Source organism: Ursus arctos, unplaced genomic scaffold (assembly GCF_023065955.2).
Source record: "Ursus arctos isolate Adak ecotype North America unplaced genomic scaffold, UrsArc2.0 scaffold_37, whole genome shotgun sequence".
Taxonomy (NCBI): domain Eukaryota; kingdom Metazoa; phylum Chordata; class Mammalia; order Carnivora; family Ursidae; genus Ursus; species Ursus arctos.
The window spans coordinates 12,450,472-12,464,883 of record NW_026623053.1 but is presented as its reverse complement, the minus strand read 5'-3'; the positions used below and the strand labels follow the sequence as shown (position 1 = coordinate 12,464,883).

The window sequence follows — 14,412 nt, the reverse complement described above, 5'->3', positions numbered from 1 at the left end:
CAAAGATATTTGATACGTTTATCAGAAAAGAAGTGTAAGAGACTAATAAGCTTTGTAAAGTTATATTCTTTGTATACTATAACGTAAGAGGAAAAACACTCCCCCATGTGTCTCCTTTATTCCCAACACTCTGTTCACACAATACTTTACTGCTGCCCCGCTGACTACCAAATGTTTGTGAAGATTTCCCATACCAAGCAGTTTTCAGACACCAGCTGGGTGTCCTGCAGTTTAACTCAGTCACTCAATTCTGGCACTGTTAACTACCTGGAGATAGTGTCATGTCCCATAGGTAAAGGACTCAGTTCCATAACACCACCTCCCCAACCCCTCAGACACTAATCGAAAGTCCAGGTCCGTGCTACAGGTTGGCTATAAATTGGAGGCTTCTGTGACCCTCTCCTCTGGTTTGATAAATTTGCTGGAGTGGCTCACAGGATTCAGGAAAACATCTTATTTACTAGATCAGCCGTTTCTTATAAAAAGGGTGTAATTCAGGAACAGCCAGATGCATAGGGTGAGGTCTGGAAGGTCCCAAGCACGGGAGTGTTTGTCCCTTTGGAGTTTGGGGACTCTCCCATTCCATGGATGTATCCTTGTCTGCCACTCTGGAAGCTCTGAATCCCCCATTTGCGGGGGTAGAGGGAGGAGGTGTTTAGAGGCTTCATGACTTAAGCATGATTGATTAAATTATTGGCCATTGGTGATTGAACTGTATCTGGCCCCTCTTCTTTCCCCAGAAAGGGATTATCTTTCCAGATAGCTCTTTTCACTCAGTATATTGTGAGATTATTTTCACATTGTTTGATGTGTTTCTGTAATGTTTGACTATATGATCATTATTTAATAAATTCTCCATTTTGGACATTTAAGTTATACCTTTTCATTACCATAAACGTTGTTATGAATCAGCACCTTTGAATTGCACTCTTGTGTATTTCCTTAAGGTACATTTTTAAAAGAAGTAATTACTGAATTGCCTTTCAGAAGGGGTTGTGCTTCCATCATCATTGTGGAATACACTTTACCATGAGTATACATACATACATACAGCCTTGATACCATTGCCTGTTCTTTTTTTTTTTTTTTTTTTTTTTTTTAAGATTTTTAAATTTATGTAAGAGAGAGATTGAGAGAATGAGTCAGGGGAAAGGCAGAGGGAGAAGCCAACTCCCTGTGGAGCAGGGAGCCCAATGCGGGACTCAGTCCCAGGACCCTGGGATCATGACCTGAGCCGAAGGCAGACACTCAAATGACTGAGCCACCCAGGCACTTGCCCGTTCTTTTTAAAGATTGAACTTGTTAGTTTTAAATACAAGAACATTTATATGAAGATATATTTTAAGTACTATTTTATGTAAATCTTACTTTAATGTGTTTTCTTTTTTTCTCTGAATGTGTCCTCTCCTATTCCAAGCCAAAAGTTGGATCTGACATTCTGTGGTTTTAAGAGAATCATTATGTTTCTCTGTGTCTGCCTTACCTGTTAAATGTGTATGTAGCAAAACGGTGATGATGATGACACTGAAGTAATGTAAATTCATTGAATAAACTATATTCCACTCTGGTTTTTCTCATGGAGCCCCTCTGCCCCTCCCTATTCATTTGTTACATGTTAACTTCAAGCTTTAATTATTGGTCATGTGAAAGTTAGGAAGGTTGTGGGTATGCTAGTGGGAAAGAATATTAAAGAGGGCTGCTGGTTGCCTTTTGAAAATTATTGTTAGATGATTACAATTTCCTTTTTCACATTTCTAAAACTGGAGAACTCTTTAAGGGTGCTGCTGTGAGGGATCAGAAGAACATCTGCTTTATAAAATAATTTCTATATGCAGACTTTTACTGTGTTAGGTTTTGAGGGACGTGATTCTGTGATATGGTCAAAAATCTATGAAATAAGGAGCTATTTAAGTGTTCTTATATTCTGATAAAGAGAAGATCACAAGTAAAAAAGCTTTCACTTCAGTGAATTTATAACATGTGAGAGATGGGATTTCAGTATCTAAAGTCAGATTGTTTTCATTTGAAAGTAAGCCAAAAATGGGGAAAAAAGTGGAACTGAGTGTGTGTGTGTGTACTACCACATCATGTTCATGAGAACCCCTCCTAAATTACAGGATGGCACCTTACATGTGTTAGGGATAATATATTTCATCAAATTTAAGATGCCATTAATTATTTTATGTCACTAACGAAAAATGCTTCCAGTTTAGCTGTGACTTGCCATTGCTGGTAAGACACATTCTGATTCCAGAATATTAAAGTGTTAAAAAAAAAAGTGGGGGCGCCTGGGTGGCACAGCGGTTGAGCGTCTGCCTTCGGCTCAGGGCGTGATCCCGGCATTATGTGATCGAGCCCCACATCAGGCTCCTCTGCTATGAGCCTGCTTCTTCCTCTCCCACTCCCCCTGCTTGTGTTCCCTCTCTCGCTGGCTGTCTCTATCAATGTAGAATGAATAAATAAAATCTTGGAAAAAAAAAAAAAGTGTGCCTTAGAAACTAATTGAATATAGTATCAGGCCTCTTTCTTCTACTAGCCATCTAGTAAAAGGTATTGAATTGTAGTCTTATGTAATCATTAGATTTAAAACATATATATTTGGTTCAGAGGTTTGCAGATAATAGATTCTACCAAGTAATTATAAATGGTCTTCTGAATGTTCTTTTGGAATATGGAGTGGGTATTGTCTTTTTATCCACAGAAATTTTTTTTCTTTCATATCTAGTAAAACTTCCCCTGTTTTAGTCCCATTATTACTTTTTCAATCCTTATGCAGAACAGCTTGTCAGCATCTTCATTGTGTGGGACTGTGCTTATCTGACACAGACTTCATTGGGGGGCTGGTAAGGGAAGGGAATATGGATAATATGAAAGATGGTACATACAGTACTCCATAGTAAATAGGCAGTGTCCATAAGTAGTTGTTATCATTAACCTGCCAGGTCATGTAGCTAAACCTGGTCTCTAATTGACTTTATTCTGCCTTTTCCCTTATATGATGTTTTACAGTTTCTGTTTATATATATATATATTTTTCTTTTTCCTTTTCCTTTTTGAGAGCATGACCACTGGGGAGAGACAGAGGGAGAGAGAGAATCCTAAGCAGGTTCCATGCCCTGCATGGAGCCCAATATGGGGCTCAGTCTCACAACCCTGAGATCATGATCTGAGCCGAAATCAAGAGTCGGATGCTTAACTGACTGAACCACCCAGGCGCCCCTCATTTTGTTTATTTTTTAAATGCCTCTCTTCCCTTTAAGCTCCATGGCGGCTCAGACCATGTCTGTTTTGTTTACAGCAATATATCTGGTGCCTAACACAGCTCTTGGCACATAGGTACTCAGTAGATATTTGCTGACAGAGTGAATGACTCCAAAGTGTTCTCTTCACACCATGTTATGCTTCCTATGGCTGATGCAGACATTGGCAATAGGATTATTATTTTTAAACCTAGCCCATATTGTTGATCTTTTATATTACAAGTTCGTAGACTTGGATTTGGTTTGTGGTCATCCTTTATCTTGTGTTGTTTTCTACCATTCCTGTAACCGATATTACTTATTTTGTATTTGTGGTGGCGGAAGAAGGGTGGCATCACTCAGTGTGGTTTTTATACTTGTCTCTTGAATAAACCAGTACCATTACCTTGTAATGCTTTGTCAGTTGTATTGAGAACTGTTTTCTTTTGTAGATTTCCTGGATAGCTGCCGTGCCAGTACTCTGTTAGCTGAACTAGATGATGATGAAGACCTGCCTGAGCCAGACGAGGAGGACGATGAGAATGAAGATGACAATCAGGAGGACCAAGAATACGAGGAGGTTATGGTAGAGAGAGTGTCTCCCATTCTTTTAACTGACATAAGATGTTAATAATTGAAGTGAGAGGAAGAACGGAGTCCTGGTTAAACTTTGAAATAGGGAAATATGGCATGAGTATGAAAAATGTGGTTAATTAAGAAAAGCACCTTTAATCTGAGCATTTATGATTCTCTTTTAAAAGAAAATAAATTGGTTATATATGGAAAATACTAAAATGTCACATGCGCATGTTTTAATAGGTTTAAAAGAACTGCACTGATCCTGAAGAATATAATTGTCATGTTTTTTTCACAATAATTAGACTATTTTAGTATGTACTGTTTCGTGGGCAGTATCTCTGTATTATTTCATCAGTCTTTACCCCTATGAGGTTGAGGCATAGAAGAAGTAATATGTCCTAATTAATCAGTCAGTTAAGTACAAAAGTGGGCACCCAAGCTTAGGAAGTGTGATCCGGAACTCTTAATGTTAAACTCCTGTGATTGTCTTCAAACTGAACTTTTGCCTGAGAATACCCTTTATTGTAACTTGTATATTTTTTATTTCTCTTTTAATGGGGTGAAGGACTCCCAAGAAATGCTTTTAGTATCTTACTTAAAAACAGGTATTACTGTAGCATATTTCTTGTGAAGATTGTATGTGATGCATGCTGAATATAAAGCATTCAATTATAAAGTGTTTTAATGATAGTTTTGATTATAGGGGTTAAGATTGAATAGGGATATATATATGAGTCAAATAATTAGACATGTCTCTTTACATTTTCTTATTTCAGATTCTGAGACGTCCATCCCTTCAGCGTCGAGCTGGCTCTCGTTCTGATGTAACACACCATGCTGTCACCTCACAGCTACCACAAGTCCCCGCTGGAGCAGGGAGCCGACCTATTGGGGAGCAGGTAATATCTTAATGTTTATCTTCCCTACAGTGTATTTTTCCCCCTTTCACAGTAAAGCATCAACCAAAATGCCTAGAAAACTATATGGGAGTTGAGGTGGGAGTAAGAAGCTACCAGATAAACAAAAAGAAATTTCACTTACTGATTGGTCCTATATTGTACAGACTCCATGATTGCCCTGGCATAACGCATAAAGGAGTTTGCTACTTGAAAGCACTTCATCTTGGTCCTTGGGTAATGGTGAACATTTATTACAATGATTAATTGCTATTATCTACGATTTATAGTTTTCAGTAATAGTAGTATGGATAATAATATTTGTTAGCTGAACATTTATTGATCATTAATTAAATCGTAGCCATTGTTTTCAGTACTTTCCATGTATTAACTACTTCAATCATTTCAACAGCGTTTTGAGGGTTATTATTAGCCCTAATTTTCAGATGAAGTGATTGGTAAAGGTCACACGTAGAAGTTTTGGATCTAGAACTAAAACACAAACGTTCTGGCTACAGAGCTATCATCTGTCCATTTGATTTGTTACAAAGTTAATTAAGTGTTTGGAATATGAGGGGCTTATTTATTACATCAGATATTTACAACATTTACAACTCATTGATCTCTTTTTTTGTTGATAGTAAAAGAGAAGAAAATGTTCCTTTAAAAAACCATTCCTTACAGGGGCGCCTGGGTGGCACAGCGGTTGAGAGTCTGCCTTCGGCTCAGGGCGTGATCCTGGCGTTCTGGGATCGAGCCCCACATCAGGCTCTTCCGCTGAGAGCCTGCTTCTTCCTCTCCCACTCCCCCTGCTTGTGTTCCCTCTCTCGCTGGCTGTCTCTCTCTGTCGAATAAATAAAAATCTTAAAAAACAAAAAACAAAACAAAAAAAAAAAACCATTCCTTACAGAAATTCTCAAACATGCTAGAAGTAGAAAGAATAATGCAATGAATCCCCAAGAACTCATCATCTGACTGTAATGGTTACCAGCACTTTGTCAAACATGTTTGATTTATTTGCCCCATAGTTATTTGAAACATCTTCCATGCATTATATTTTGTATATCATTCAGTGTGTAATAAAGTTTACTTATATTTTTTTAAAAGCAACTTATTTAAACGTGATTGTAAGTTTACAGATTTACAGGAAGTTGCAAAGATAGTAGAGCGGACTTATGCCCTCTGTGCAATTTCTGCCAGTGGTTACCCCTTACCTAATTAGAGTCTAATATCAAAATCAGGACATTGACACTGATACAGGGTATGTATATGGTTCTTTTTCGTTTTATCGTGTGTTGATTAGTGTAACCAGCACTAAGGCAACATAACTTTGGTAAGCTTAAATCATTAAGAAATGTATGTGCCTATCCACGTTTATATTTGCTCATTTTGTGCTTAAGAAATATGGCTGAATAAGGAAGTGCAGTAGCTTTGTAGAGAGGTATTTAACATACACCTCATTTTAAAGATAGCACATCACTTTTGCAATAATGAAAAGTTTTATCTTGTTTATATGTGGAATTTTAACAGGAAGAAGAGGAGTATGAAACTAAAGGAGGACGTCGGAGAACATGGGATGATGATTATGTACTCAAGCGGCAGTTTTCTGCTTTGGTTCCTGCTTTTGATCCTAGACCTGGTCGTACTAATGTCCAGCAGACAACTGATCTAGAGATTCCACCCCCAGGTACTGCATATTTTAGTTTTGTGATTTATTTTGAACAGGTACCAAATAAGATAGTTATATGTAATCAGGAAAGTAAGTGGCTACTTATATATGCAGGTTATAAGTAAAAGTTTTCAGAAAAAAAACCACAAAAACTGTATATCAGCCATAGTCCTTAGAAGATACAAACTTTTTTTTTCTTTTTTTAAGATTTTATTTATTTAAGAGAGAGAATGAAAGAGCCTAAGCAGGGGAGAGGAGCAGAGGGAGAGGGAGAAGCAGACTCCTCCCCCTCCCCCAGCAGGGAGCCTGACACAGGGCTCAATTCCAGGACCCTGGGATCATGACCTGAGCCAAAGGCAGACACTTAACTGACTGCCACCCAGGCGCCCCAATACAGATTATTTTTTAAAGGAGCAATTACAGTGCTTTAAAAAACACTGTGTTCTATATTTGTGTAATTGTTAAAAGAAGGCTCATTTAAAGGTAGATAATTTGTATTCTGTATTCTACTGAATCAAAATTGCTATGGATTATTCCTATTCTACGTTGACTTTGGAAAGTTGTATAGTAGTTTCATTCATGGTCTTGAGTTAGCCTGGTAACTTTCTCTCTTAAAACCCTATTTTGGCTGTAGTAGGCACACTAATGATCCTTCAAAGGTATGTAGGTCCTGACCTCCAGAATCTGAATAGATTACCTTAATATGACCAAAGAGACTTTGCAGATGAAGTTAAATTAAGGATTTTGAGATGTGAGAATTATCCTGGATTATTCAGGTAGGCCCAGTGTAATCACTAGTGTCCACATACAAGGAATACAGGAGTAGGAGCGCCTGGGGGTGCCTGAGTGGCACAGTTGGTTGGGTGTCAGAGTCTTGGTTTCTGTTCAGGTCGTGATCTCGGAGTCATGAGAATGAGCCCTGCGTAGGACTCCATACTCAGTGTAGAGTCTGCTTGAGACTCTGTCTCCTTCTCCCTAGGGAATATAAATAGGTACAAATTTTCTGTAAAACTCTTTGGCAATATATTTCATATTGTTACTACTAGAAATCTATAGTAAAGAATATTGGCTCTGCACCCAGATTTATATGCACTGATGACTACACAGGTATTATTTATATTGTCAGAAAATTGGAAGTGACCTTCATTATTTCCAGTAACAGGGATTTGGCTCACTTAAATTTTAATGGAATGTCATGCAGTGAATAAAGTATTACTTTAGAAGATTATATCATGATGTGAGGAAAAGATTCCTGAGCTAATGAAAAAGAAGAGTACACCACCAAATGCACTATGTACCTATTTGTGTGTGTGGGCGGGTACCTCACATTCCACTCAATGTGAGCAGAAGGTTGGCAGTTCATTGACTAGAGTGTGGTTTTCTCAGTATGTGGTTTTCTCTGGATGTAGAATTATGAATATTTTTAGTGTTCTCATAAGAATAAAATGTTTCTGAAATAGTCATATAGTTAGCATGTGTTTTCTTAAAACAGTGGGAGGTCCCAATCATATGCATAAATTCAGCTTTAGTACTTGTCTTTAAGTAACCTAGATATGGTATTCCCATTAAAAAAAAAAATTGTTGAGGCCAGAACAATCTTAAGTAGCTGACATCTTTAACTAACATAGGACAGAAGAATTTAGATTTCATGTAACTTTGTCTCCCAGTGCAGTGTTGTTTATGGACTGCTTATTATAGTGTAATTGTTTTTGATGTCTGCCATATTTTTAGGAACGCCTCATTCAGAGCTCTTGGAAGAAGTCGAATGTACTCCCTCACCTCGATTAGCCCTCACTTTGAAAGTAACAGGTCTTGGAACAACTCGTGAAGTTGAATTACCACTCACTAATTTCAGATCAACCATTTTTTACTATGTACAAAAATTGCTTCAGTTGTCCTGTAATGGCAATGTGAAATCAGATAAACTTAGGCGTATTTGGGAGCCAACATACACGTAAGAGATTTTACTTAATGTTTTAAGTAGATATTTTCATGGTACATGAGCCTAGAAGCATTGTGTTTCTATCCTTTTTACTATAGAAACAAAATATTTGGTTCTTGTTCTCTTGGTTTACAACAACAGGTAAGAGCATTTCTGACTCCTGATCTAGAGGTTTAAGGTTTCAACTGAAAGTGACTTTAGAAATAAACTAGACTAGTATCTTGTGTAATAATTGTTGAACTCTTTGCAATAGTGTATGAAGTACTAAATATTTTCTATTTGTTATTTGTTTTGGAGTTTGCGAGTTAAGCCTGCCTTTGTTCATTCATTCATTGAACAAGTAATTAATAATATCTTGGGCACATTTAACATTTTGGTGCCTCATTCTGTTAATCTGTAAAATGAGAGTGGTTGTGAGGAATCAATGAATTAATACATGTAAAGTGTTTTCAGTATTGTCTGGGTGCTCAGTATTATGTATAATAATTATTATTACATAGAGCTTACTATAATTTAATATAAACAAAACTTTAACCATCCTTATGTAAATTTTACTTTTATTTTTCTGGTGTTCTCTTAACATCATTGATAATTTTGTATAATGTCTAATAAAGTGATCTAGATCCTTTTGAGGTAGAACAGAAGGCTATCATGGTATTTCTCCCTACCCTGTTCAGTTTTTATTGGAGTTTCAAATTTGATCCCCAGTGCCTTATGTGAACATAAAGGCTCTTGTTCCTTGTTATTCATACCCTTTTTTCCCATCTAGACACAGAAGCAAACGATTTCTCATTTCTTTTTATTTTTACAATAAATGAAAGTTGTAACACATGACATAGCATATTACTTCATATCTTTAAAGGTCCTAGGTTTGATGTATGCACTCGTTGCATTTATGCTAAATTTATAAATAATGACTCTTTTTCGGGAATATGATTTCTGCTACTTTCCCCCATGTTTAACAAATTGATTTTTTGTTTTAATAAATTGTCCCTGAGTTACATGTTTAAGCATGTGGCTAATGAATGACATCATTCATGTATTTTTTAAAGAATTGAAGCCTTTTTGGAAATAACCACAAATCATTTGATTCATGCATTAATGTGAATAATATCTTCATGTTTAGAATCATGTACAGAGAAATGAAGGATTCTGACAAAGAGAAGGAAAGTGCAAAAATGGTAAGTTATATTTAAATGGATCTTTTTGGCTACTTAGTGAAAAAAAGGGAAAAATAAAAACTAACACTGTTTTAATTGAACATTTGAGGGAAAAAATCACTAACATGGAATTCTTTAGATGAGGTTAAATGCATGATTTTAAAGCTACCTTATGTAATGCACGTGAAATAGCTTAGACTTTTCATCAGGAAAGGCCAACATTTGGTTTTTCCTATTGTAGGGTTGTTGGTCTATAGAGCATGTGGAACAGTACCTTGGCACTGATGAATTACCAAAGAATGACTTGATAACCTACCTGCAGAAGAATGCAGACGCCGCTTTCCTGCGCCACTGGAAATTAACTGGCACTAATAAAAGTATTAGGAAAAACAGAAATTGTTCTCAGCTCATAGCTGCATATAAGGTATATATTGGCATCAAAACACAATTGGGAATGGCTTTGTGCTTTGTTTGCGGCTTTTAAAGATTCTTAAGAAAAAGAGGTTCATTGGGACATGTTTAAAAAAATGAGGCTGAATTAACATTGTTAATATGCCAAGTACTAAAATTTCAAATATGATTTGTGGTATTGGATCTAAGTACATGGTTTTAACTGTGGCTTACGGTGGTTCTAGTTCATTTGGGAATGGTTTAGGACACACTGATTTTTAACTTGGGTAATAGTGTTTTTATTTAAAAAGAAGTCGATTTGAAAAATTTCAGCATTTTCAAAAACTTATAGGATGATTCATTGCTTTTCTCGAAAATGTGATTAATGGCTAGTTTTACTAATTGGTTCTGTAGGATTTTTGTGAGCATGGAACAAAGTCTGGATTAAACCAGGGGGCCATTTCTACTCTTCAGAGTAGTGATATACTTAATTTGGCAAAAGAACAACCTCAGGCCAAAGCTGGCAATGGACAGAATTCTTGTGGAGTAGAAGATGTCCTTCAACTTCTGCGTATTCTCTATATAGTTGCAAGTGACCCTTATTCAAGAATATCCCAAGAAGGTCTGTAAGGCTCTTTGTTTCATTTCTATGGCATTTTTAAAAGGAAGTCAGTTTATATTTTTATTAATTTTATTCATTTTCCAGAAGGTGATGAGCAGCCTCAGTTTACTTTTCCACCAGATGAATTCACTAGCAAAAAAATTACAACGAAAATTTTGCAGCAGATTGAGGTAATAAAATCAGATAGTTGAACTCTTTAGTCTGTAACTTTTGGGCTTTCAAAGTATTGTCTCTTCTACCTTTTCTACATCCCACCACCTGTACTGTTAGTCTCTGATTCATTAATTTAGACCATATGGTCCATTGCATTAATTTCTTTCATTACTTTTAAGAACTGACTCCATTTGTCTTTTTTTTTTTTTTTATTTAAAGATTTTATTTATTTGACAGAGAAAGAGAGAGTACAAGCAGGGGGAGCAGCAGGCAGAGGGAAAGGGAGAAGCAGAGTTCCCACTGAGCAAGGAGCCTGATGTGAGGCTCGTTCCCAGGGTGCCTGCTTCTCTCTCTCCAGCTCCCCCTTCCTTGTGTTCCCTCTCTCACTGTCTCTCTCTGCCAAATAAATAAATAAAATCTTTAAAAAATTAAATGAATAATTGCCTAATGATGTTGTTATTTGTTAACTTGCAGGAACCACTGGCATTGGCAAGTGGGGCTCTACCAGACTGGTGTGAACAGTTAACCAGCAAGTGTCCTTTTCTAATACCATTTGAAACTAGACAGCTTTATTTCACATGTACAGCGTTTGGTGCATCAAGGTAGGAAGTGTGCCCTTTTATATTCTCTTAATGTTACATAAGCTCAAAATGAACAAATACACTTTATGTCAAGACTGATGGAATATATTGTCTTGTTTTCTTCTACAGAGTTGTCAGTGTTTAAACATTTTTTAATTTCTAGTTGGGTATATGCTCTACAGTTGACCCTTCAACAACGTCAGGGTTATGGATGCCAACCCTCCCTGTGCAGTTGAAAATGATATCTAAAGATTTTATTTATTCGAGAGAGGGAGCGCACACATGAGTGGGGACAGGGGAAGAGGGAGAGGGAGAAGTAGACTCCCTGCTGAGCATGGAGCTCAACGTGGGGACTCGATCCCAGGACCCTGAGATCATGATCTGAGCCATCTAGGTGCCCCCAAAAATCATATTTAAAATGTGTATAACTTTTGACTCCCCCAAAACTTTATGAATAGCCTCCTGCTGACCAGAAGTCTTACTAAAACATAAACAATCAACATATATTTTGTATTCTTAGAACAAAGTAAGCTAGAGAAAATGTTAAGAAAATCACGAGGAAGAAGAAAAATTTACAGTATTGTATTTATTAAAAAATCCACAATATAAGTGGACCCCCACAATTCAAGCCTGTTATTCAGGAGTCAACTGCCTTGTGGAATAAATTCCATCAGCATTTATTGTACAGTTTTTTTTTTTTTCGGGGGGGTGATGTGGGGTAAGGAGCAGAGGGAGAGGGAGTGAGAGAATCTTAAGCAGGCTCCTCCACGCCCAGCTCGAAGCCCGAGCTCATAACTCTGAGATCATAATCGAGCCAAAATCAAGAGTCAGATGCTTAACCGAAGAGCCGCCCAGGCGTCGCTACTATATAGTTTCTTTAGTAGTTTACGTGAAGTATTAGTTGCTGATATTCCTGGGAATACCAAATTAAATGCTTATAAATAGCTTTGATAACATTGAAAGGTTCCTTCCTTCTGGCCATCGCTTTTTTCTTCCTGACTTCTAACATACTACATATTTTACTTTTTTCTGTCTCCTTCCACTAGATAAAAGTTTCACGAGGGCAGGAATTTCTGGCAGTTTTGTTCACTAATCTAGCTGTAGTTCCTAAAGCAGTGTATATAGCACATTATAGGTATTCAGTAAATATTTTTTTGAATCATTCAGTACCCAGAACTTTCAAAGTAGATGTAAAAAAAATAGTTCAAAGTTGAGCTGTTGGCTTCCCTAATAAGTTACACTATTTACAGATCATTTGTACATGTGGAACTATAGGCCTGTTGTCATAAATGGCATTGGTTATGGTTTTTGTATTATAGATGAGGAAATTGATTCTTAGAGTATAGAGCTGATTGACCTGAGATTACAAAAAAACTGTAGCACATGTGAGAGCAAATCTTTCATCTCTTTATTCATACTTCAGGATTCTTTCTCCTACCCTAGGTGGGTTAGCTCTGCATTGTTGAAAAGAAAATATTTTATTTATTTAAAGATTTTATTTATTTTAGAGAGAGAGAGCAAGTGAGCAGGGAGAGGAGCAGAGGGAGAGGGATAAGCAGACTCCATGCTGAGCACAGAGCCCGAAGCGGGGCTTGATCCCACGACCCTGAAATCATTACCTGAGCCGAAATCAAGTCAGATGATTAACCAACTGAGTCACTCAGGAGCCCCAAAGATTTTATTTTTAAGTAATTTCTATACCCAGCATGGAGCTCGAATTTACAACCCTGAGACCAGGAGTCACATGCTCTACCGAGTCAGCCAGGTGCCCCCAAAAGAAAATATTTTAAGATCAGTTACATTTTAATGATGGCTTTCAGTTTGTATCACAGTAATAAAGATAGCTTAACGATTTTTTTTTTTAAAGATTTTATTTATTTATTTGACAGAGATAGAGACAGCCAGCAAGAGAGGGAGCACAAGCAGGGGGAGTGGGAGAGGAAGAAGCAGGCTCCCAGCAAGGGAGCCTGATGTGGGGCTCGATCCCATAACGCCGGGATCACGCCCTGAGCCAAAGGCAGACGCTTAACCGCTGTGCCACCCAGGTGCCCCACCTTAACGATTTTTTGGTTTCTCTGATAGTTAAGAAATACTGTTCATATTTTTTTGTATCATAAGTTTGTCTATTTTTTTAATCCAAGTATCGTTGACATGCCGTGTTACATTAATGGCAGGTGTATAGCAGTGATTCAGCAACTCTGTACATTATGCTGTGCTCACAAGTGTAGCAACCGTCTGTCAACCATATAATGCTATTGTGATACTATTGACTGTATTCCCTGTGCTGTTCCTTTCATCCCCAGTTTGTGTATATTTTGATGTTACATGGGGTTGGGACCACAGACCTTTATTTCTATCTATTAATTACTAAAGTAAAGAGGAAGAATATAGATCTAAGTATTTTCTGAATTTGTTTAGAAAAATAAAAGTGGTTTCTGTGTTTTAAGAGAAGTAATAATTTATACAAGAAAAATTTACTAATTCTATTGCCTAATAAAATACTGTTTTTAAAAAGAATAGTTAGGGGCGCCTGGGTAGCACAGCGGTTAAGCGTGTGCCTTCGGCTCAGGGCGTGATCCCGGTGTTGTGGGATCGAGCCCCACATCAGGCTCCTCCGCTATGAGCCTGCTTCTTCCTCTCCCATTCCCCCTGCTTGTGTTCCCTCTCTCGCTGGCTGTCTCTATCTCTGTCAAATAAATAAATAAAATCTTTAAAAAATAAATAAATAAAAAGAATAGTTAAATCTTTGAATTATGTTGCTGGTTTAGTAGTACATTCAAACTATTACTGAATGTTAGAGCTACATAAATATTTTTTCTATTTTAGAGCAATAGTGTGGTTACAAAACCGACGTGAAGCCACTGTGGAAAGAACAAGGACCACCAGTAGTGTAAGGCGAGATGATCCTGGAGAGTTTCGAGTGGGTCGTCTCAAGCATGAAAGAGTAAAAGTCCCACGTGGTGAATCACTGATGGAATGGGCTGAGAACGTCATGCAAATACATGCAGATCGGAAATCAGTTCTTGAGGTACCTCACTCACATACGATTTCTTTTAGTATGTAAGAATGACAGAAAATCAGCAACCCTGTGTGTTCCACAGCATACTAACCACTGTAGATAGAAATGAAAAATGGAGAAAGATTTCTCTGCCCTCTATGCAAGGCCTTTCCCTCTGATAGG

General features: G+C 37.3%; 1 protein-coding gene across 21 annotated transcripts in view; it reads left to right on the top strand.

The window, feature by feature from the left end:
- HECTD1 (HECT domain E3 ubiquitin protein ligase 1) overlaps positions 1-14,412 on the top strand; it is an 83,060-nt gene that overhangs the window by 60,096 nt on the left and 8,552 nt on the right. For 6 of the 21 annotated variants that reach the window (XM_048223017.2, XM_044389441.3, XM_048223324.2 and 3 more), the window contains 10 exons: positions 3,692-3,825; positions 4,595-4,717; positions 6,245-6,401; positions 8,115-8,337; positions 9,452-9,506; positions 9,727-9,909; positions 10,290-10,497; positions 10,582-10,667; positions 11,125-11,252; positions 14,058-14,259. In XM_048223017.2, coding sequence (XP_048078974.1) covers positions 3,692-3,825; positions 4,595-4,717; positions 6,245-6,401; positions 8,115-8,337; positions 9,452-9,506; positions 9,727-9,909; positions 10,290-10,497; positions 10,582-10,667; positions 11,125-11,252; positions 14,058-14,259 — 1,499 coding nt within the window. The remainder of the gene's footprint in view (positions 1-3,691; positions 3,826-4,594; positions 4,718-6,244; positions 6,402-8,114; positions 8,338-9,451; positions 9,507-9,726; positions 9,910-10,289; positions 10,498-10,581; positions 10,668-11,124; positions 11,253-14,057; positions 14,260-14,412) is intronic. The other 15 variants (XM_048223398.2, XM_048223251.2, XM_048223170.2 and 12 more) reach the window with 3 other exon arrangements.